At 31.6% G+C, this 25,686-nt stretch overlaps 2 protein-coding genes across 4 annotated transcripts in view; both read left to right on the top strand.

Moving 5' to 3' along the window:
- The window catches only part of LOC107446813 (speckle-type POZ protein B), a 35,950-nt gene extending 18,612 nt beyond the window's left edge, over positions 1–17,338 (top strand). The window contains exons 1-2 of one of the 3 annotated variants that reach the window (XM_043051791.2): positions 6,878–8,204; positions 16,118–17,338. In XM_043051791.2, the coding sequence (XP_042907725.2) occupies positions 7,090–8,067 (978 nt within the window). In that variant the 5' untranslated portion in view covers positions 6,878–7,089 and the 3' untranslated portion in view covers positions 8,068–8,204; positions 16,118–17,338. Of the gene's footprint in view, positions 1–6,877; positions 8,205–11,652; positions 11,897–16,117 lie in introns of those variants that run through there. The other 2 variants (XM_043051790.2, XM_071186433.1) reach the window with 2 other exon arrangements.
- Positions 464–1,351, top strand: LOC122271228 (uncharacterized). The gene has a single exon (XM_043051785.1). It carries the CDS (start codon positions 464–466, stop codon positions 1,349–1,351), a length of 888 nt encoding a protein of 295 aa, XP_042907719.1.
- Positions 17,339–25,686: the final 8,348 nt, after the last annotated feature.

Raw genomic sequence — 25,686 nt, 5'->3', positions numbered from 1 at the left:
ATTGTCATGTTTTTAGTGCATGAATCTGAATTGAACAACCTGATAATGCTCACTCTGGTTATTGTTATCTGGTTGCTCACTACGTGCTCTTGCGCGCCGAATCCAATCAATTAAAAATGAAAACTGTTGCCAGCGCGAGAAAAGAAATATCATCGGTTTTATTGATACATACATACGTACGTATTAGCGTTTTATATAATATAGATAGATTGTTTTACTTAATCAATTGTTAATTTAATCAAACCTGAATAGAAGCGATTAAACTACTTATCTTCGGCTGTGACGGCAAAAGATAGCGTATCTCACAGAAAAGTTCAACTGTGTTTTTAAACCATATTTTTATTGAGAAAGTCTGTAAGTCGTAATAAGCTGTAAAATGGTTAGTTTTCTGAAAGAGAAAAATCTTTTATTAGTCTATTCAAAACAATTCTTTTCCTTCACATGGCAGTTTAAAGAATCGGACATGAAATGTGGTAACTCCATTCAGAGTTCTGTATTTCAATTAGCGAAGAGAGAAAATTCGTTTCTTGAGATGAAAGTTAATGAAGATTCATATCTTTATTTGAATTTGAGGAATCCATCAATGGGTATCAAAATTGGATTTTTCACTATCAATATAACAGACGAGGACTCCACCATTTACAGCAAAACAGTATCGAAGAATTATTTCAAGGATCAAAAAAGCACAATCGATTTAGTTAAAGACTTCAAGGGCAAATTTCCACCGTCTGTTAAATATCCATTAGTCATCACCTGCAGTTCTATCGACTGGAATGCTGTTGATGAGTGTGTCATACATTCAGAGAACTTATCACTCTCGAATAATTTACGAGAGCTTTCCTTGCATTTTAAAAAAGTTCTGGACGAAAACTTTTACTCGGACATCGTTCTTAATGTGGATGGAGACAAAATCAAAGCTCATAAATTGATATTGCAAGCTCGTTCCCCTGTCTTCCACAAGATGTTCACGCATGAAGTTGCGGGGAATCCGATTGCTATCTTAGACATTGGATTAGAAACAATGAAGAGGCTTCTCAATTTTATCTACTCTGGTACAACGGATGAATATGGGTTTGAAGAACTTTTGGAACTGTACTATGCTGCTGACAAATACGAAGTGATTTCTTTACGAGACAGTTGCAAAACAAAATTGCTGAACCTTCTTCAAGTGGATAATGCTTGCGTCTTATTTGCTTTAGCAAACCGGCACAGTGACGAAGCTTTCAAAAATGAGGTGGTGCAATTCATAAGTGCGAATTTTAAATCAGTATTCAAAACAGAATCTTTTGATGAACTGGGTAATGACGACATGAAATATCTCATGCGTTTGTATGTGAAAGCTATGGAATAGTGAAAAGTTTGCCGATACTTTTGATTTTAAAATTAAGTATATAATGATTAATTGGCCTAATTTTACAACATTTGGTGAAATACTGATGTGAAAGTGCTTATGCGTGGGCATGGAAAATGAATGCCTTTCGTCAATTTGATGTAAAATTTCAGAAAATAATTAGTGATTGGTATATTGAAAGTTTTTTTTATTGTTAAAATTTATAACTAAATAATTAACTTGTGTTAATTTATATTATGTCAAGCCATTTGAAAAGGATGGCTGCTTTTTTTTTTCAAAAGAGAAAACAGTGTTAGTACTAGTGCTTGATTATTCTTGTTTATTTCACAGAAACTAGATAGTTCTATCAACCATATGTAAAGAATGCATATATTTATATTTGGGCAATAGGTAGTTCTTTCTTAAAAGCGAAGTGGTAGGTAGCAGAAAGAAATATCCACTTAGTATAAACAAATGTTTACTGCCACTTTTATCATATACCACTTTTTGTATCTGGGTATAGCTGAGTTAAACAGTGTGTAATTTATTCCACACTGTTTAAGTCAGCTATATTTCTGTGTATTAAACAGCGTGTAAAGTATTTTTGTTTTCATGGAATATTTTTGCACTATTTTTACTTACTCTACAACTACTGATTGTCCTTAGTTTCAGAAAATATTTTTCTAGTGGTAATTATTGTATTGTATGAATTTTTTTATATAATTAATTGAAACTAAGTTTTTTTTGTTTAAACAGTGATATAAATAGTCATTAGCCATACTTTTAAATTCCAATAAGAAGTTTGAAAAAATTCTAATTACTTTAATTTTTTTTTTTTTTTTTTTTTTTTTTTTTTTTTTCTGCTACTGGAAAAACTATTGATCAAAAATAAATGTGTGGGAGGAAATTTTTTCATATGATATTAGGGTTTTCTATTTTTTTTAAAAAAATAATGTAATAAAATTTGAACATGTACTAACAGAAAATTAAAAGGATTCATCTCAAAACGAACTTTTTAATCAACGGATTCGTTCGTAAATTGATAATAATCATTCGGCTATCTTTACACAATGCGACTCCCCCCCCCCTTCTATTTGGAGAAGGAACAAAACTTGAAGGACCAATTGATGCAACACATTAGAGACGAAATGGCTTATTTGATTGAAACTTTTCAAACCAGTAAAACATTTCTAATCGGATTGAACACTATTTTATCTCATGATATTACGCAGGTTGAGGGTATTTTTCAAGAAAAACTAAATTTACTTAACGTTTTTTCAGATATTTCATGGGGAACAGATATCAATTCAATGTTTAAAAATGTACAGTTTTATAATATATTTCGAAAATAGACTTTGGATCAATAATTTTTCTGTCTGTTCTCAAATACGTTTTACGATATTTTGAATATCTTCATAGAAAAATTCTTGGAATTCATCAGTTTGGAGTGGAAAGATTCAAACAAAAGGAGAATTCTTTAATATTTCACATGTTTCAAAGTTGTAATATAAGCTTTAAATGTGTTTCCCCGCACGAAATATTTTAAAGTCAGAATGTTTAACAAAATTTTGTCATTAACTTTACATAGTTGTAGAATATTTCTAATATGAATTATTTTTAAAAAAATGAAATTTAATTCAAACAAAAAAAAATTTAAATAGTGGTTTTTAAATTAAAAGGACCTATCGATCATTGATTTATTAGGTTTGCGGAAAAAGTCGTTTTATTTTTATTTTATAATCGTCGTTGAACAGCCGACCCAATTTTTGGGTTAACGACTAATGTCCAACGTCTTAGACTTGTATTTTTGAACCAATCCAGAAAACAAGGGAACTCCTGGATCAAGTATTGGGAGAATTTGCCTTCGTGGAAGACTTTCTGAACACACATTTGAATTACATATAGTGGAAAACCACGAAACCCTCCATGGTTAGCTTGACGGCAAGGTGACTCTATGATAGGTCTGCCACTGAGGATATTTTACGTCAGCACGGTGGTCGGTGCTAACCAGATGCGGAATTCGTATTGACTAGTCATCGCTGGGATTCGAACCCAGTTCACCTCAATGGAAGGCCAATACTCTATCCCCTAAGCCATCACGGTTCATGGTTTATATTTTAGCCAAACACAACAAACAGTAACACACAAATTGTGCTACGGAGGACTCTTTCGCGTCATGGGCGATATCATTGTAGGAAAAAAAGGAAGAAAAAAAAAGCGGCACCCTTAACACAATCTAATCTAAATTAATGCATGTGTCTTGCTGTTAACATAAAATTTATTGAGATTTCGGTAATTATGTAATCTTTTCTAATTATCTTGGAAACGAACCTTTTTTTTTCTTGTTTCTTAAAGGCTCCGATTTTTTTAAAAAAAAATCTGCCAAAACTTGAAAAAAAAATTAAATTTGAATTACATTTTGAGATGAAATAGAAGTAATTTCGACAAAAATATTAAGATTTATATCAGCAAATTCACATTATGTTAAGGGTACATTTCCGACATAAGTTTATGTGTATAGTGCTAAAAAATAATTAAAAAAAGTAAACAAAATAAATAAATAAAGAAAAATGGAGGGCGGGAAATTTTACACGTTGATCAAATTTATCTAATTATCCTTGATCTAAGTATAGGATTTTCACGCACAAGAATTCTCAATTATTCGAGGGGGCGACTTAAAATATGCTAATTAGTTAGTGTAGACGATATTTAGCGAATTGGAAATTTTTGGCTCCAAATAATAAAATTTGTTTATCCAAAAATAATTCTATACAAAATTGTTTTTAATAATTATTAACTCAGGCCGGGACAGTCTGGTTAGTAGGGCGCTGGACTCATGTTCGTGAGAACGAGAGCACGAAGCCAGCCTACAAAGGTTTTCCCGTGCATAAAATAGTGACATATACACGTTAAATCTGTCGGGTCACAAAGTCATCCATGTACCCATAACAAATTATACCATTGGAGGTACTGAATTGGAGATTCTGATTCAGGTGAAAATTACGATCTGTGGATGAATGAACGGGCCCGTTCTATAAACGGATGTGACGTATGGGGAGGCAGAAGTCAAATTCTTAGCCATAGATGGCGCCACTGTAAAACAAGAACAATCGCACCCCTTGTCTTAATGGCATACGACGACAACAACAACAGTAATTATTTATTGGTTTTTATCATTTTTATTTAATAGTAGTTGAATAAAAATGAATTCGAAGGAGTATACATTTTATAGATAGTAATTTTATATGGAAAAATAGAAAATCTGACGAGATCGGTCGGGTAGTTCTTGAAAAATCGAATTTTAAATATCTGACTTTTGAGCAGATTGGAGACTCCTTTGAGAAGGCGTGAAACTTGAAGCAATAACCTCTCCCTCCTTAATCCTTGTTTGTTAAATGGTTTCCTGAGAAATAAATTTCTAGAGAAGAAATCTTTCCTGGAAAATGCGGAACTAATTCTTTTTATTATCAAACAAGTGGTTTTTTTCTGCTGCCCACTTTGCTTTTCTTCTTTAGTAATACTTTTACATAGAAAATTTTAACCATAATGGAAGTTAACATGAGAATATGTAATTAAAAACTAAAATAATTTTGTGTTTACGACTGCTAATGTTCAACTCCGTAGCCTTGTAATATTTAACCCAATCCAGAAAACAAGGAAATTCATACATCAAGCTTTGGGACAAACTAGTCTTCGTGGAGGACATTTTGATGAAACTAACCCGTATTTCTGTTACATGGAGTGGAAAATCACGAACCCCTCCCATGGTCAATCCAACGGCAAGGGGATTCTAACTTATGATCCGTCTACCACTGAGGATATATCTGTCAACATTGTGGTCAGTGCGAGTCGTTAGCTGAATTCGTATCGACCTATCAACACTGGGATTCGAGCTTGCATTAACTCATTGGAAGGGCAGAGGTTAATCCCCTGAGCTAACAATTTTTTTTCTAGAAGGAAAGGGTAGAAATTAATAATTTTGAGAGCATTAAATTTAAGTCTTGCTTGCTCCTCCCCGATATATGGAACTTTGGGTGATCGACCGCCTTGCCCACCCCTTCCGCCGGCCCTGTACACAAAATACGTATTTGTTAATTGGTACAGATTACTAAACAAAAACAAACGAACTAGTGGCTGTTTGCTCCAACTGCAGAGAACCATTAATTATAGCGCATTAGTAATATTATATCATTCGGAAAAAATATTCGAATTTTATATTTATAAAAAAAAGAACAGTAAATATTAAAAACCATAGGAATGATATTTTTCGTGATCAATGATTCCCTGCCTATGTTGACTTTTTCCCCTCACAAAATACCAAAGTGGGATAAATTAATGTAAATTAATCTATAAAAAAAAAAGTTGCATATGAATATATAAAACAAAGTATTTATGAGCATCTTTGCATTTTTTTGAACTTAGATTTAAGAAAAAAAGAAGATTAAAAAAAATATATATCATTTTAAATATTTTTTTTCTTCCTGTTGTTAAAATTAGTTTCGTTTAGTTAAAAAAATCATAACAAGAAAATCTGTTTTTTAAAAATCATAATAAGAAAATCTGCTATTTAAAAACCATAATAAGAAAAATCAGCTTACAAATTATTAGAAATGCTCTAAAAAATCATGTTCTTTCCTGTATTCTGTTCATAATTTTAGTAAGATTCTTGGTTTTTAAAAAAAAAAAAATCGCATTTTATTTTCTTTAACTCCAATACTGGCTACTTTCTCTCCTTTTTTTGCTACTTCATCCCCCAACCGACTTAAAGAATAACCCCGTTTCCATGACAACGGCTCTAATCCGGTCTGTAAACGGCTGTAGTCTATTTGAAACTCCAAGAGAATGTAGGAAAAGACATTAAGATTTATTCGTCGTGAATCATGAAAAATACTGTTTTTACATTTTTCAATTACATCAGAAATATAAAATAACCCTTTGAATTTACCTTTAGGATCACCATTAAATGCCAGTTAATTGTCCCGCGTTTAGTAAAATCCTTGCGTACTTTAATTCTTAAGTAAAATATGGTCTGAAATATTCAGAGATGTTATGACTATATGCACGCTATATTACATAGTTACATGAGTGAAAGAAAATTCAAAATGGTATCGAGGCTATAATTGTTATTTACTGTTAGGGGATTCGCAGAAAGAAGATTGAAAGCTCCAAAACAATTTATACAAAATTATTATTAGTTAGACTATTAATATTTATAATATAAGTCTTTTTCTAGAGCAGAGTAAATGTTTTAAAGCATTCCTAATATGAAGGAATAAAAAACAGCGGCATACATTATTTTAAATTTTATTTGATATTACCGATATTTGGAATGATGACGAAATATGAATGGTGTAAAAATAATAAAGTAAATAAGAGGAGTAACAAGGAATCACGCTACCTCCGTTTTATACACAAAAAATAGAGAAAAAGTAATAAGTATAAATGCGTAATCAACTTTTGGCGCACCCTTTAAATATTGAGTTTTGCCAAAAATTGTAACCCGGAAATTCATGGTCCCTCAGTTTAGCTCCCTCCCCTTATATGGTGGAATGAAGTATAACCAGTTTTGAGAGCGTCGATATCAGTCTTGTGAAAGTTTTTAAAAGGGGCTCAGTAATCAGGTATGTAATCGAGCGACTGTAGAAACGACTAAACTACTTATCTTAAGTTGATGTCAATAGATAGTTTATCTCTCAGTTCGACGGTGTATTTAAAGCATATTTTATTGAGAAAGTCTATGAGTCGAAATAAACTGTAAAATGGCTAGTTTTATGCTGGAGAAAAATCTTTTATTATCCTATTCAAAAGAATTCTTTTTTTTCACATGGCAATTTAAAGAATCAGACATTAAACCTGGCAACTGCATTTGTAGTTCTAAATTTCAATTAGCAGAGGGCAATAATTCGTTTCTTGAGATGAAAATTAATGAAAACTTAATGCTTTTCTTGAATTTAAGGAATCCATCTATCGGTATCAAAACTGGATTGTTCTCTATCACTGTAACAGACGAGGCCACTACAATTTACAGCAAAACAGTATCGAAGAATTATTTTGAAGATGATGAGGACGAAATCGATTTTCTTATGGACTTCCAGTACGAATTACCATCTTCTGTTAAATATCCATTGGTTATCACCTGTAGTTCTATCGACTGGAATGCTGTTGATGAGTGTGTCATACATAAAGAGAACTTATCACATTTTAATAATTTGCGAGAGCTTTCCTTGCATTTAAAACAAGTTCTGGATGAAAACGTTTACTCGGACATCGTTCTTAATGTGGATGGAGACAAAATCAAAGCTCACAAATTGATAGTGCAAGCTCGTTCCCCTGTCTTCCACAAGATGTTCACTCATGAAACTGCTGGGAATCTGATTGCTATCTCAGACATTGGATCAGAAACAATGAAAAGGCTTCTCAATTTTATCTACTCTGGTACAACGGATGAATATGGCTTTGAAGAACTTTTGGAACTGTACTATGCTGCTGACAAATACGAAGTGATTTCTTTACGAGATTGTTGCAAAGCAAAATTGCTGAACCTTCTTCAAGTGGACAATGCGTGTGTCTTATTTGTCTTCGCAAACCGACACAGCGACGAAGCTTTCAAAAATGAAGTGGCGCAATTTATCTGCGCGAATTTTAAATCAGTGGTCAAAACAGAATCTTTTGATGAACTGAGTAAAGACGACATGAAATTTCTTACGCGTTTGTATGTGAATGCTACAGAAGAGTGAATAGTTTGCCGATACTTTTGATTTTAAAATTAAGTATTTAATGATTAATTGACCTAATTTTACAATATTGGGTGAAATATTCATGTGGAACTGCTTACGTGTGGCATGGAAAAGTGGAAGCATTTTGCCAATTTGACGTAAAATTTCAGATAATAATTAGTGATTGTCATATTGAACATTTTTTGTTTTAGTTTTAAAATTTATAACTAAATATACAGTTTATGTTAATTTATATTATGTTAACTCATTTGAAAAGGACGGTCACCTTTTTTCGAATAAAGAAACCGTGGCAGTACTAGTGTTTGCTTATTCGGATTTATTTTACGGAAACTAGATGGTTCTTTCTACCATATGTTAATAATCTAAATATTTAGATTTGCTTATTATGTAGTTCTTTTTTAAAAACGAAGTAGTAGGTAACAAAAAGAAAGATACATTTAGTATAAACAAATGTTTACTACCACCTTTAACATAAACCACTTTTTGTGGCAAGGTATAGCTGATTTAAACAGTGGAACTTAATTCCTGTGTACTTTTGCTTTTATGGGAATTTTTTTGCATTCTATTCACATACCTTACAACTACTGAATTTTTTTAGTTTCGGAAAATAATTTTATAGTGATAATTAAGGTGTATTAATTCTTTAATAAATTGAAATTAAAATTTTTTGTCTAACCCTGCATATATATAAATTATTTAAACAGTTATATAAATAATCATTTATACAAATGACCAACTTTTACCCTTTTGAAGGGCGTGGTAAGTATCTTACCACCACGTTTTACCACTTTTAATTTTGGTTTCAATTTTTCAATAACTTCCGCTTTCTTGAAGTGAGTTTGAATAAAATTGGTAACCATTTGTCACTTTTAAAAAACGTATAAAATTATGAAATACATAATTCCTTTTGAAGTTTGTAGCATTTAAGGAATTTATTTTATAAATAAAGAAAAATAAAAGTCAGTAAGTTCCTAATAGGTCATGTTAAATATATTTACCACCAAAAAAATGGCATTTTTATAAACTAAATGCGTTGTTTCTTTTTTATATCAATTACTGTTCTTAAAACAATTTCAATTCCAAAAATACTTTAATTTACCTTTACTAGAAATAAAGGGCCCGTTAAAGGGTTAAGTTCCAATAAAAAGTTTGTGAAATTTCTAGTTGCATAAAAAATTTATATTTTTGTGCTCTATCACTGGAAAAAATACTTCCCAAAAATTAATGTTGAAGCGTATTTTTTCATATGTGTATTAGTTTTTATTTTAGTTAATCTAATAATATATGGGTATGTACCAGCAACATTTCAGTGTACTTTCAAAATTTAAATGCTTCACCTCAAAACAAACTTTTTTTTTAAGAATGGATTCTTTCTGAAATTGATCATGTTTTACTTTTGGAAAAGCTTATCTAAAGAATCATTTGGCGTCTGTTTTTTTCTCTCTCCCCTATTTGGAGAAGGAATACAATTTGAAGGACCAACTGATGCATTCATTAGTCACAAAGTGATTTATTTCTTTTAAACTGGTACAACATTTCAAATCAGATTGAATATTATTTTATCCTACGATTTTATTCAGGTAGAGGGTATAAAGTGTCATATGCATGACACATTTTTTGTTTATCAAAGTCAATGTTTTAATATCAACGAACTGTTGTTACTTTTATTAACCACATTTAACGATGAGTTACTGATCGACGATTTTCGCTGGACTCCCAGTTCCACGCACATGAGAACCACCGAAATCCAATCAATACAGTACTAAAATGGAGAAAACTTAGTGGATTCATTTTTCCTGAAGCTAAAACTTCATGCAGAACCCTTTTTTTTTCGAAAAAGAAACCACGACTCAACTGCTCCAGAAATATTTCTGAATAATTTCCTTGTCCCAGAGTTCTGTAACTGAAATAAAATTCCTCAGACTCGTCTTAGACTCTAACATGAAAATTATTTATGGAAATCTTGTAGCAAAAAATTAAATTTACTTAAAACTTCTTTCAAATACTTCCTAGGGAACAGATATCAGTTCAGTTTTTAAAATGAACAGCTTTATAATACATTCTACAATAGATTTTTAAGCAATAATTTATCTGTGTGTTCTCAAATCCGTTTTACGTTATTTTAAATATCTTCATAGCAAAGGTTTTCGATTTGCAACTGGCACATTTCGAACTTCACTAATCAAAAATCCGTAGGCTTTACACGAAGAACCACCTCTCTAAAGTAGGTAAAATTAATTATCACTTTGTAACTATATTTTCATATAAAATATCATTTCCATTACCTATATTAAATTGAAAGATTTTATCAACTGGCCGTTGAACATTTCTCAACCATAAAAAAACCTCTATTACAGCATTTAGATGGAGCAGAATTTTAACAAGTTAAAAAATCTAAAACCTTATCACGTCATCAACCCTACTCCCACCTTGGCTCGCTGTACTATTTCATAATATTGACATCTTCGTAAGTCTAACAAAAAGCTAGTGAAGGATTTGCCCGGCTAGTAGGACATTGGGCAAATGTCCGAGAGGTCGTGAGTTCGATCATCGCCGGTAGAAGACTTTCCGTGTACAAAATAGAGACTGGTCCTCTAAGTTTTGATTCAGTTTTCAAAATTTAAAACTTAAGATGCGTTGTTACTTTAACTGAGATTCTCCTCCGTTATTTGCTTTAATTTACACACCGAAATCTTGTCTACTATATTGAGCACACTGGATAACACTTCCTTGATAAAAAGTATATTATGATATTTCCTAGGAGCTGGGCACGTTTTTTATATTTAATAAATTGTTTTATTTTCATACAATAATTTAATCGTTTTTTTATCGGGTCATGATAGCCTGGTAGGTAGAGCGTTGAGCAAGTTCTCCCATAAACCAATCAATAACTCTGGAGAAACTGAATCGTAGATTGATTGTACTCTGGCTCTGATCGAAATTAAGATCTGAGGACGGATGTAGTGTGAATGCGACCTCACTTTAAAACGGTTTGTGACGTATGTGTGTGACAGAAGTCGAATTCTTGGCCATAGATGGCGCTACTGGAAAATAAGAAGAAACGTACCCCTCTACCTGAAAATAGGCGACAACGTAAGACAACAACGTCTTTTTTTATTACAACAGCATTTTACTTGTATTCTGTTATTCTATTTATCTATAACATTCCTCTTATTGCTTTTATAAGTCCCCCAGGAAAAGTTTTATATTTTCGTTAAAAATCCTCAGAAAGCAGTAATTTTAACTTCAAATATTTTCATTGCAATTTATAATTACTCTACTTATCATTCTAAGTACTATTAAATTTTACTGAAATTGAAAACAATACTTAAAAGTTCTTGGGTGTTAAAAAACAATGTATCTGAATATTTAATGTCCCAAACGCTTTTTATTAACTAATTTAATGCTAAAAATTAATCCTTCGATTTTTTTTCTTGGTTATCATTCGTAATCAGAATTTATAATCGATATTTAAAGGTATTTCTTTTTACATCCATTAAGTAAAAGGGGGTGGGATTGCTATTTATATGACTAAAACTGGTACATACCTTGTACATTGTAAATCAAGAAAAACTTGATTCCTTAAAAGCTACAACACGTATGATTTTTTTAAATATGTAATTAATGTTAAAGGAAAAGATAAATACTGAGTTTTAATGAGCTTTTAATTTCATCTCAATTGACTTCTGTTTCCACATCTTTACCTAAATCATGAAAGCAGGAAAAGTTTTTACCTCTTGTTTTATCACAAAATTTTAAATACCAGACAGATATCTTCCTGCATAAATTTAACTTTCATTGTTTTATAGTCGCTACAGCTAAGTGAAAAGTAATTCTTTTTCCATTGTTTTAAAATTTATTTCATTTTTTTTTAAAAACTAAACTTGTAGCATTTTTTGTTAGTTTTAACTAAATGTGCAAATGTTTGTTTTCGTTTAAAAAAAAATGCTAAAAAAAAATTTTTTAAAAAAATTTAGAAAAACAAGTAAAAAATTTTGTTGGTACTTCTTTTTTTTTATAAAGTTATGATTTCTTATAAATTTTTTTTAATTTCTAAAATTGCGTCCTAATTTAAAAAGTGTAACAATTTATTAATTTTTATAACTTCTATAATTGTTTTGTAGTTGATTACAAACTGTTAAAGTTGTGGTAAGTTATCTAATGTTTTGCTATTTTGTTATCGTGTGCTTTAATTTTTTATATTGGATTATAAAGAATTCTCTTAGATTTATTTAAAAATTTAATATATTTTTTAAATCATTTTTCGGTGTTGCAAAAGCAATTGAAATTTTGCATCGAAAAGATGTTTTTAAGAAAATTTATGCAATTGTAAATGTTGTTTTTAATATGAGTATTTAAATTTAACATTGTATTCAAATACAGTACTAGAATTAAGTAATTTGTAAATGTACGATTTTTAAACTACCTTAAACAGAACAAACTTTTAAAATGTTCCGCTTTAAAATTTTATCTATGAGAGTTTTGCTCAATGCTTGCTGTCGCTCGTCAACTTCCGAAGCTACTGCCCAGGGCTCGAAAAACAGCCCGTCCGCCCGTCCTCGGCGGTCAAAAATATCCCGCGGGCAACAAATTTCTAGAATCCGACGTCCGTGCGGACTGCCATTTTCCCGTTAATGTTGGTGATACATTTTCAATTTTTGTTATCTTACAAGAGTCTAGCACCTCACTTCTAAAATGACCCTCTGATAGAAATACAGCAACACACTGATCATGGTGGAATTGATGTTTTCTCGGTCTGGGAGTACTGCAGTGGTTGAAAGAGGCTTTTTAGCAATGAACTTACAAAAAAACACATTACGTACTGGTCTTAAACAAGAAGCGTTTAACGCAATTATGAACATCTACCTAAATGGAAAACCCCTTTCAGATTTCTATGCAGAAACCTCTGCAAATCATTGGCTTGATTGTGGAACTGCCAAACGTCATATTTGATTCATTTAAAAAACGCAGTACCATCGGATAAATTGACATATAACTTGACCTTTGTCATTTAAATTATTTCATAAAAGAAATACTAGGTTACTATTAGTAACCTAGTATATACTATACAATGTAATGCGTATTACTGTATAATGTAATCCTAGTATTTGTAATCCTAGTAACTACTAATTCATTGTGCAATTTATATAAATGTTTGTAGTAAATAAGAGAAAATTATATTTTTATTTATTTAGAAGCGACGGGTTAGTTTCAAAGGAGGACGGGTACATTGTTGGACAAGCCGTCCTCGGGGACGGGTAAAATTTCTGCGTTTTTTCGAGCCCTGCTGCTGCCGTATTTCCTTTCAAATCGCTTTGCACATTCTTTTTTCTTTCATCTCGTTTAATATCCCAGTTTTAATAACTTAATATCTTTTATAGTTGATATCAATTGCGTTAAGAACTATGTTCGTTATCAAAGTGGATTGTTATTCGTTCTATAAAGATCACTACTTTACAACTTAATAACTCAAACTAGTTGCTTTTTTTCCAATATGATTATTTATATTTGGCATTGTATTCAAATAAAGTAATAGAATTAAATCGTTTGTAAATGTACTATTTTTAAACTAACTTAAACAGAGCATACTTTTAAAATGCTCCGTTTTAAACTTTTATCTATGAGTGTTTTGTTCCATGCTTGCTGTCGCCCGCCAAACTCCGAAACTGCTGACGTATCTCCTTACAGATCGCTTTGCACACTCTTTTCACTTTTGTCCAGTTTAATCGAGTCGAGCACTTTACGGTAGAACAGTTTAACGAGGACCCACGGTCCCTACGCAGGCTGATCAAAGTGGACAACCACCCGCTTACTGACCGCAGCCAGTGATGCTTGGCATCGGTGTTCTACTGCTAACCGCATACCTGCCAACTTTTAATCCCTTCCATTATCATTTTTCCCAGTGGTATTAAAATGAAATTAAAACTTCAATTTTAAGCAAACAAATACGTTGCATTTGAAAAATCCATGATAGTAACGCATACTAATATATGTGCTTAATTTTTGTAAGAATAGTGGTGATCAAAATCTTTTAAAAATTAAGTTCATAAAAGAAAAAATAGTATATATTTACTACCCACTTTAAATATGAAAATAAAATCTTCCGGATAATCCGGAAGAGTTGGCAGGTATGTAACCGTGTCTGTACGATCAGTCCACTGTGGGACAGTAATACTAGGAAAGTTAGTAAGTTGAAATTTCTAGTACTGATTCAATTTTTAGAACTGCATCGAACTATAAAGGATTTTGATGTTTTTCTTTTTATTTATATTCGATTGCATGCGTTATTATGTTGCTGCTTATTTATTGTCAACTTCAAACTGATGTTGTATTTTATATTAACAGGTTCAGTTTGAAAGTAAAAAAACATCCTTTCTTAAATACAGTAATGTCATGACTTTCATTTCAAAATATATAAAAAATACTCGGAACACGTAGCTGAAAAAGGCTTCAAAAATGAATTGCCTAGTAACGATGACAAGTTTTTTATATTGTAGGAATACTTACGCTGTACGTCGCATTTTAATCCAATTATGGATGGTGTTTTCAATACAGGTGTAAACAAATTCAAATCTGGAGCTCTTTAACGTCACAGCTTCCGGTCAGAAAGTTTACAGCTTATTGTGCGTGGGGATATTTCAGGGCTCAAAAAAACTCAGAAATTTTACCCGTCCCCGAGGACGGCTTGCCCAACAATGTACCCGTCCTCCTTTGAAACTAACCCGTCGCTTCTAAATAAATAAAAATATAATTTTCTCTTATTTATTACTAATATTTATATAAATTGCACAATGAATTAGTAGTTACTAGAATTACATTATACAATAATGAAAGAAATACTAGGTTACTAATAGTAAAACCTAGTATTTCTTTTATGAAATAATTTATTTCTTTAATGAAATAATATAAATAACAAAGGTCAAGTTATATGTCAATTTATCCGATGGTACTGCGTTTTTTAAATGAATCAAATATGACGTTTGCCAGTTCTACAATCAAGCCAATAATTTACAGAGGTTTCTGCACAGAAATCTGAAAGAGGTTTTCCATTTAGGTAGATGTTCATAATTGCGATTAACGCTTCTTGTTTATGTACGTAATGTGTTTTTTTGCAAGTTCATTGCTGAAAAGCCCCTTTCAACCGCTGCGTTACTCCCAGACAGAGAAAACAACAATTCCACCATGAACAGTATGTTGCCGTATTTCGAGATTAGAGGGTCATTTTAGAAGTGAGGTTCTAGGCTCATGTAAGATAACAAAAATTGAAAATGGATCACGAACATTAATGGGGAAAAAGGGCCGTCCGCGCGGACGCTGGATTCGAGAAACTTGTTGTCCGCGGGGAATCTTTGACCGCCGAGGACGGGCGGACGGGCTGTTTTTCGAGCCCTGGGATATTTTGATGATATAATTTAATAATATAACATTATAATACTATTAAATAATTCTGGTAAGTTTTAAGTGAATCTTTTTTGTTGTTATTTACAGATATATTGTTAAAAAAAACGTGACACTGTTGCTATTTTTAGAAAGAACTCGCTTTTTCGGCAATCCTGATTTGGCTTCTTTTGACTTGTTTATTGCTATTTGTAATTGTTGCTAGCAGTAGAACGTGCGTACGTTAATTTTATCATTTAATTAAAGTAGCGAGGACAAATTTATTTTGCAAATTATCACTTAGAACATTGAACACTTTTTATGCAGTGAGCATGTTGAGCCAAACGCCAAATGGCTTCAAAATATACCGGATACATTTACCCGGAAACATTTGCGGTAAAGAGACTGCAGCTCTCCTTTGTGTAGAAAATAAGAACCCATATACATTTATTTTTATACATATAAAATGTATTATATATATCTAAGTATTTTCCTATTCCATTTATGACCGTTACATATAAAGTTTTTTTTCTCCATTTAATACTTGAAAAAGCACTTGAATAGGATTTTATTTTAAAGTAAATAAAGTCAATGTACTAAATGAATCATTTTATGTTCAGAGTTTAAAAAAGATTTTTTTTTTTTACCTTTTGTTCATCTCTTTTATTTTTAGGTAAATAAGAACCTTCTAAAAACGATGTGCTTAAGCCTAATTTTTGAATAGCCTGCAAGAAGTAAAATGATAAGCGTAGTACAAGAGAATAATCTGTTTTTAATCTATTCGAAAAATTTCTTCTTTTTTATATGGAAGTTTGAAGAATCCCAAATAAGTCCTGGTTGCACCACTAGGAGTTCTGAATTCGAATTAGTGAAAGGAGAAACTTCATTTCTTGAGATGAAAATTGATTCTGTTTTTTACATCAATTTATGGAATCCATCAACGAGCGTCAGAAGGGGACATTTTACAATACTGATATCGGACGAAAATGGCTCAATCATTCACAGCAAGAATGTGCCAACCAATTATTTTATCGAGGCAGGAAACAAAGTTGATTTACTTAAAAGCTTATTCGACGTACCGCCATCTGTAAAATATCCAATAACCATCACCTGCATCTCTAAAGATTGGAATACAGATGAGAAGAGTGTTAGTTCAAAGGATTCAATTCTCTTGAATAATTTGCGTGAGCTTTCTCTAGATTTTAGGAAGGTTCTAGAACAAGCAATCTATTCGAACATCGTACTAAATGTGGATGGAGATAACATCAAAGCCCACAAAATTATATTGCAAGCTCGTTCCCCTGTCTTCCACAAGATGTTCACTCACGAAACAGCGGTCAATCCGATTGTTATCTCGGACATTGGGCCAGAAACAATGAAGAGACTTCTCAATTTTCTTTACACTGGTACAACCGACGAGTGCGGATTCGAAGAACTTTTGGAACTGTACTATGCCGCTGACAAATACGAAGTTATTTCTTTACGAGATAGTTGCAAAATGGAGTTATTGAACTTTCTTCAAGTGAACAATGCGTGTTACTTATTTGTCTTAGCTAACCGACACAGCGACGAAGTTTTCAAAAATGAAGTGGTGCAATTCATCAGTGCGAATTTTAAATCTGTGGTCGAAACAGAATCATTTGACGAACTGGGTAAAGACGATATGAAATTACTTATGCGTTTGTGTGCGGATGCTATGAATGAATGAACAGTTTGCCGATGCATTTGATTTTTAAATTAAGTATGTAATGATTGATTGGTTAAATTTCACAATGTTGTTAATTTTTCAGTTCTTGTTATTTAATTGTGAATAACACTAAAAGCTGATGAGTTAAACGAAGTTTGAATACATGCAACGTCTTCTTTGTATTTTGAGTAAATATTTTCAAATGCATCTTAGTTATATTTCACCATTTATTATTTTTTTTCGGTAAATCAACATATCATATACTGATAATGTTTCAGTATACCACTGAGACGATTTATTCACAAAGCTAAAACGTTTATTAATATTTCAAAAACTTTCATCGTATATTTGTTTCCCCCCCCCGTTCCGTATAATTTTAGAACCCTTAGACAGAAGTAGCTGCTATGTTTATGATACTTCACTCTCACTAACCTTTTATTATTGCCATTATCACAGCTGCCCATGGTCACCATGGGCAGATGAAGAAGAGAGGTGACCGCTTCGTGGACACGCACTTCGTAACAAGCATCAATTCAAGTTCTGTACAATCATTTTTCATTAAATCGTTCTAACGTCTAATCTCATGAAGGAAAACTATTCAATTTGATTGTTTGCGAATCAATTTGAACTAATCTTGTGTATATTTTTGTTTTGTCTTTATGTTCGAAGCGTCTTTTCTTTCCTCTCTTTTTCTTTTTCCATATTTGTCATTAACATTAAGCAACTAATTATTCTTTATCTTCTTTTTAATTACTTCGCGTGCAGGTCGTCGGGCTACCGAAGCGGAGGTGCCATCCCCTCTGCAGAGGATCAAAATTGTGATGGCATGTCTTCGGATCATCCTCAGGGATGTTTCCCAGACCGTCGCCAATAGCCCATTGTGCAGCTCTAGTGCGACGTAAATGAACAAATCAATCAATCAATCAATCTTATTTTTAATTAAATAATATAAGTTAGCAAATAGTCATTGATTACTGAGGTGGCCTCATTGGCCAGGTACTTGTTTGTAATATGTTCTAGTTTCCACAGTTTACTTACATTTACTTTCAATGGGAAACTGGAAAAAAAAATATGCTAGAACAAGTTACTAATTTTAATCACTTTCAATAAAATTTTGAATTTTATTAGTCACCACTTTTTCAATTTTTAGTCGCCCGTAGCAGCCCTGTACTATCAATCAGAACTATTTGTACATTAAATATCTGTGTTATAACTGACGAACTACGGACAGCTGAATATTCAAATTAGCGTTACATTACAGGAAGAAAAAAATTATAATAAAGGGTCATTATCAAAAGGAAATAAATAATAGAATTTATTCATTACAACACCTCGGTGCATTTTTACGAGGTATCTCAGATGCCATGGAACATTTTAGCTTCCTTATCGTTTGTTCTATTTTGCATCAGCTGTCACATGCAATCATGACGTCGTAGATGTTTACATTGAGTGTGTTTCATTCAAGGTTGTTTTGAAAATGCGTAATAACAGTAAATAACTTATTTTATTAAAACAACTATTCTTTTGTTTTATAAACGAAATTGTTTAATGCTTATTGAATTTAAAAATAACGTTACTGCAAAACTATTGCAGAAATTTCAGAGCAAAGTCAACTGTTAAATATTAATAATATTGTAATCGTATACTCGTCAACTTTTCAAGATTTAGCCGGAATTTTTCAGATTTGACGTTTGTTGTTAAATAAATAATTCTTGATTTTGATGATATCAAAACTTTATGATTATTTATATTTAAAGCCATAAGAGCAAGCATTAATGTTTTTAACACACTTCATGCGTAGAACTTATTCAAAAAAATGTATTACATTTGTGAGAGATTATAATTTAAAAAAAAGTGGTAAGCAAGATTTTATGAAAAAGCAATAAAATTGTCACTATAGTAACAACTTCAATTTAACGAAAAATTACGACGAACGATAGTAGCATTGATTGCGTTTATACTGAATTAATTATGTTTGTATATTTCTTTGAAAAACAGAGCGGAAACGAAGTTGTTTTGCTACCACTTTTTAAACTTTAGTAAGGATTCCAAAAATTTCAGAAACCTATTTTTATGTGACCCGTTCGCAATGTGTTAAGAGCTAGTGAATTTTTAAACGCATGTGTATTCTTTTGCGGTAACTTTACTACCAATAAAAGAAATAAAAGAAACTTTTGAGACAGGGACTAAGAAAGGATAAAAAACTCATCAAAAACAATGACGCGACAAAAAATAAGATAGAGTGAAAAGTTGATACATTTTTAATGATATGTTATATCAACTGAGTAATATTTTGAAAAATAAAATTATATTTTCTGAAAAGTATATGTGATATATTTGAAGAATAGAACCATACTGAAAATTTAAGCCGGCAATCGTTCTGAGAAAAAAAAAAACTTTAACCCTTTCAGGACGGGTGAATCATAAATGTATTCGTAACGAATCAGGATGGTAAAAAATAAAAAAGTGGTAGCTTAAGTTTTGGCATAGCTAATTTGGCAGATTTATTTTTTGCTTTCACTTTAAATCCAACACATCCAATCCATGTGTGTTAAAAGTGTAACTAAACAGTTTTTAATTCGAACTAAGGAGTGGTGAATTAAATAAAGCAAACTACCATTACCCCGCTCACAAATAAACTACTATAAAAATAGTTTGGCTACCAGTTTTATCCTTATTATCGCCGCCCTGAGAATGCATATATGACTCGCCCGTCTCGAAGAGGTTAAAGCACTAGGAAAATTACTACCTATTACCAACAAAAGATAATCAACACTTACAGTTCCAACGAAAATTGGTTTTCTAAGTTATTTATTCTTATTTTATTTTATAAGTTAATGTTAGTCTAGTTAGGCAGAGGCCGATGACCTTGTCAGATTAAAAATCGATTTTTTTTCACGCTGTATTAAATTGCACTAAATTCAGAAAAGTAAATAAAATAAACAGAATTATGTTTTTTCTTTTTTTTCTTCTTTTTTTTAAGGGAAAAAAAATGCTGTAAATGCTGCAATCGATTACACTGGGGAACAATTTTTTTTTTTTTTTTTTTTNTTTTTTTTTTTTTTTTTTTTTTTTTTTTTTTTTTTTTTTTTTTTTTTTTTTTGAAAGTACAAGTTTATAAGGAACGTATAGGTTTATATACATAACTATACACTTGCCTGCTGTTTTGAAAATAACACTTACGACGGGGAAAAAAATGACCTTCACGTATCGCCTCATAAACTGAAACGTATTATCGCCTTCTTCCTACCACGCCTTACGTAACCGAGAAGTGGAGACTCTTAGTATTCACTCGAGTGAATTTCAAAAAATTGAATTAGGAATATATTACTAAATTGCATAAAAAATGAAGCTTGCAGAGAGAAACCGATTGCAGATTTAAAATCAGCTAAACAAAAACATCTAAGAACCGTTTTATGAATATGGTATGGATCACAATTTCTCTGTTTTTAAAATTTTGTTTTGAGAAAAGAGAATAACCATATAAGTTACAGGAAGAATGGATGAATCACTAAATCAAATTACAAATAAATAATATTTTTCCCGGATGTGTATATTGTTTAACGTCAATTGACGATCATAATTTCATATTTTTAACAATTTCTCTGTTTTTAAAATTTTGTTTTGAAGAAAAAAAGAGAATAACCATATAAGTTAAAGGAAGAATGGATGAATCAATAAATCAAATTATAAATAAATAATATTTTTTCCGGATCAGTGAATTGCTTAACGTCAATAGACGATCATAATTTCATATTTTTTTAATAACTTAATTCAAAAGAATAGTCGCATCATAAAAAACAAATAATTTCCGAATCAGTGATTCGGTTCATTGACGAATCAGAGAATTGTGGAATATAATTATAAATGAAAAAATATTTTACAAATGTACAATTTGGGGTATGACAGTCCAGGATCACAATTTCTCATTTTTTAAAATTTTGATTGATAAAAGAGAATAACAATATGAGTTAGTATAAGAATTAATTATCGAATCATTAAGTTAAGTCGTTGAATAAAATTGTCAATAAATAAGAACTTTTACGATTTTGTAATTTGTTAAATGACAGACGTCGACCATAATTTCACATTTAAAAAAAAAAAAACTAAAATTCTGTTTTAAAAATAGTTTTATCAGTATTGGAGAATTGTCGAATCATTGAATCATGCAGAAAAACTTAAAACTTTTTAAGAGTCTGTAATTTTTAATTAGCATTCATAGCTGTCGATATCGATAATTTTTCAATATTTTTTAATTTTGTTTAAAAAGAAATAGAATAATATTATCAGTCAAAAGAAAAATCAGTAAATTATCGAATCAGTGAATCATATTATAGATAAATGAAAGGTTTTAGGAATATGGAATGATGGACATCAGACCACTTTAGTTTGAATTTCTTGATTACCTTCTTATCTTTTTCTTAAAAAAAACTATTAGAGCAATTATAAAAGGCCTAATATAAAATACAACTATAAAAAATATAACTGAAGGGACATTAATTAATTATGACGAATTAAGCATGTATCTACAATAACAAATAATTTACACTCTACAGAAAATGATAAAAAATAAATGTTCTTTTTTAAAAGAAACCAAGAATCAAAGATTAAATTTATACTTTTTATTCGCAGAAAAAAGAACTATCAATTATTGTAAATATATTCATTTTCGAAAAGAAAATTATTGCATTATTCATTTCAATTATCTATAATTGAATTCGGAAGGGATAACAAGGTTAAAAAAACTTGATAATTTGCACCTTGCATAAGGAAATCGCTTTGTTATTTACTATATTCGTAAACTAATTATTATTAACGATATGACTAACGTAGACTAATTATTATGACTATAATGCAGGAAACAAAGCATAATGTGTTGATCTACACTAATTTCGTTGATAACGTACTTCCTTCGATGACTCTCCTCTTGTTGATGGTGAAAGCCATGCTTAGTGTTACCATAGGTAGAAAGTTCTACTCTACGCCACCTGTAGCCTATTTCGATTGCCAATAATAATATTACCTTGCATACATCGATTATCGGGCCAATCCAAAGCAACTAACAAATTAAACGCGCTTCAGTATTGCAGCAAGAACGTGCCATAAGAGATCACTTTATTTACGCTTCTGTTTCCATATTTTGTAATCTGGCAATCTAATTACGAAAATATTTTAAATCATTCTTGAACGATTCCGGTACGCGTAAGTTCATTTGAGTTCGCTCCTCGTTTTATAGAGTTCCTCTCGTGTTTTGTCCTACATTTTCTTTACATTTTATTTTATGTTTCTTTTTTTGCCTGATACGTTTTATTTCGTATATGTTTTTTACTTAATGTGTTCAAATTTTGTGTTTCAATTATAAGCGATTTTTCAAGCAATTACTTAATCTATTTTTTCGGTTTTTAAGTTGCTCTTCTGTGTGTTCGTTTAGGTGAAAAAAATTCTATGTGTTGTTGTCTTATCAAAAAATTCTACTTGGAGATTAAATTACGATAAATTCTGCAAGTAGCGATCAGAAAACTGTTAAAAATTGTACTTTCTTAAGGCACGAAGCTCCAGTACAAATTTGAGCGCTCTAGCTAGTGGGAAAGTTTTTTAAATTTTGGTCAAAAAATTCCACGCTCACAGTCACAAAAGCGAGTTTATTAAAAAATAGGAAAATATAAATATTTCTTGAACCGACAGCAATTAAATGAAAATACAGAAAACCATCAGGGAAGAGCTTGAAGTTTGAAACGATAATGAGATTTTTATGCATTCTCCAATTTTATTGTTTTAATCATTATTATAAATGTGTTTGTAACTGCGGAATAAACGTTTTTGCTTTATGAACTACTATGCTTTTCTTTTGTAATAGTTTATAAAAAACATGACAGTCACGAGAAAAACCGAGAGTTTCGTTTTATCTCAGTCCTTGCAAATAATTCATATCATTTTTAAATTTTATTTTTAAAGGAAATAGCGGGATCCCCGTTTTTTGTATTGTGTGAAAAAAAGGTGTGTGATAAATTAATCAGTAATTATAAGCACTACGAAATGCACAAAACATACTCTCATAATTAATTTTGCAAAATCTATTCCAATTTTTTTTCTTTTCTTTTTGTTATTCTTTCCAGTAGCGTTATGTTATTAGATTACGCAAAACATGATTTTAGAAATTCCTTTAAAATCTCTGGTTTAGATCAAGATTACTTTCTGTGGATGTATGAATGGGTTCACCCTATAAACGGGTATGGCGGAAGTGAAATTCTTGGCCATAGATGGCGCCACAGGAAAAACAAGATTAGTCGCACACCTTGCCTTAATGGCCTAAGACAACAACAACAACATTCCTTTAAAATAAAGATTAATTATATTCATAATATATTCATATTGGCATAATGCTATTGCTGAAGGTCAACTCCTGATAGTTAAAAACTAACAAAATCAACAGTTTTCTCCTGTAGGGTGAGCCGTAAAAAGTTATTTCCCCAGAAGTATCTGGGTACCTATATTAGTATGCTGGGGGGGCTAAGACCCCTGCTAGCTGACGTTCACCAATCCTGATGATTGCTTTGCAATAATTTCTGTTTCTTTGCATTATTGAACTAAAAATAGGTAAAAATATACTTGAGGGTGCCCCTTGGCGAAATTGGCGACTTATGTTTGGCGCCATTCCTGTTTGCGCGGAGCACCGTGGTAACAGGAATGGCGGCCAAAACATAATGATATTTCAATAAAACATTGGGAAATTTTAACAAAACATCGGCCAAAACTTTATAAAATTGCAATGAACTAGATATAAACAAAATTAATATACCCAATGAAATGCATTTTGAATCGAAACAAAAATTAATGGAGTAAGCACAGAAAGAAAACGAAAAAAACAACTCACTTCTTCATGAAGCTTGAATATCCCCAGATTTAAGTGCACAGAATTCTCTAATAGCGGTTAGATACTGTCTAAATTTATCATGAATTGAATCTGTGTACCTCCATGATGGAGGCTTCATCGCCACATAAATTCGGCGAGATACGAATCGAAAATGGCGTCTGTGGCACCGGACTGGCGGTGACATTTTTTTCAAAAGTCCTTTTTTATGACTACCCACATACCTTCGATCTTATTGATCAGAAGCAAAAGTAAAGTAACATTACCAGCCGGTATCCAACGTAGAACTAACGGACTTCTGAAATTACATATGCCGTTGAACATTTAAAGATAACGCTAAAATCTGAACCAAACAGAATCACGATTGTGTTTCAACATCGCCCAGCTTGGCGATCGACCGGGATCACAACTTGGCGAGAATCAAGGGGCACCCTCAAATATAGTCTACCTGAAACTACTTACCACTGGCTACTAACTGGCAAATTTGAATTTTCAGGTCTAGCTCCTATAACAATTTTAAGGGATAAGCTCCTATAACAATTTAACTCAAACACTTACAAGGGAATAACACTTTGTGCCCAGAAAATTCATAAGCCTTGTTTTCAAATACAGATATAGAGTTATCAAAATATTTTATAGTTCGATCTTAATACCATTTAATTTTTTCAGGAGCATGTCTGAATCCTTTCTTAATTATTTCTTTAAAATAAATTTACATTAATGTGATTCTCCTAATTAAAGAAAAACGGAAGTGTGTTATTTTATTGACTATCCGTAAACGACTTGCGCGAGTAAAGTAAAAGTAAATATCATAAACGACAAAACTCAATTTCATCCAAGCATAATACACATTAAAGCAGTCCCTAATGTTGAATTTCAGGCTTGAGTCATTCTCTGCAACCTATTATCTAACCAAGCGTTAAATAAAAATTAAATCGTCGATACCGTGTGTGAAATTTTAAACACTGATCCATTACCTAGATCTACATTTCTTTTCTCTTCACAGAGGATGTTACGAAATTCAATTGCTTCCTAAGAGAAAAAGGAAATTCTTTCGACTTCCCCTGCTGATGAATTTCCACTAATTGGATAATTTTTATTTATATGCATTTCGGAATCAGGGATTGAGAAAGTGAAATATTTCTCTCATCGAAGCACAGTAATTAATTTATTTACATTTATAACCGTCGTTTGATAGTTAACCTAATTCTAAATTTACGACTGCTCAGTAGCCTGATAATTTTGAACCCAATCCAGAATAAACGAAACTCTTGGATCAAGTATTAAGAGAAATTCGCCTTCGTGGAGGACTTTTTGATGGAACCAACCGGATTTGCGTTACATAGGAGGAAAACCACGAAAACCTCCCACGGTTAGCCTGAAAACAAGGGGACTCTAACCCGTGAGTCGTCTACCACTAAAGATCTTTTACGTCAGCCCTGTGGTCGTTGCAAGCTAGGTGCGGAATTCGTATGGACAAGCCATTGCTGGGTTTAGAGCCTTTGTCACCTCATTGGGAGGCGTTAGCGCTCTATACCCTGAGTCACGACCGTTAAAACCCACTAATTGCGGAAGTGTCGTGTGAAAGAGTACGAGTCTTCTAAAATTAATTTTCAAAAAAGTATGTTTTCCTATTCTCGCAACTCATCTTTGTATTTGCATGAGTCGAAGCCTCCAATAAAAA

This window comes from Parasteatoda tepidariorum, chromosome 10 (genome assembly GCF_043381705.1).
Source record: "Parasteatoda tepidariorum isolate YZ-2023 chromosome 10, CAS_Ptep_4.0, whole genome shotgun sequence".
Classification (NCBI taxonomy): Eukaryota; Metazoa; Arthropoda; class Arachnida; order Araneae; family Theridiidae; genus Parasteatoda; species Parasteatoda tepidariorum.
This window is presented reverse-complemented; position numbering and strand designations above follow the sequence as displayed.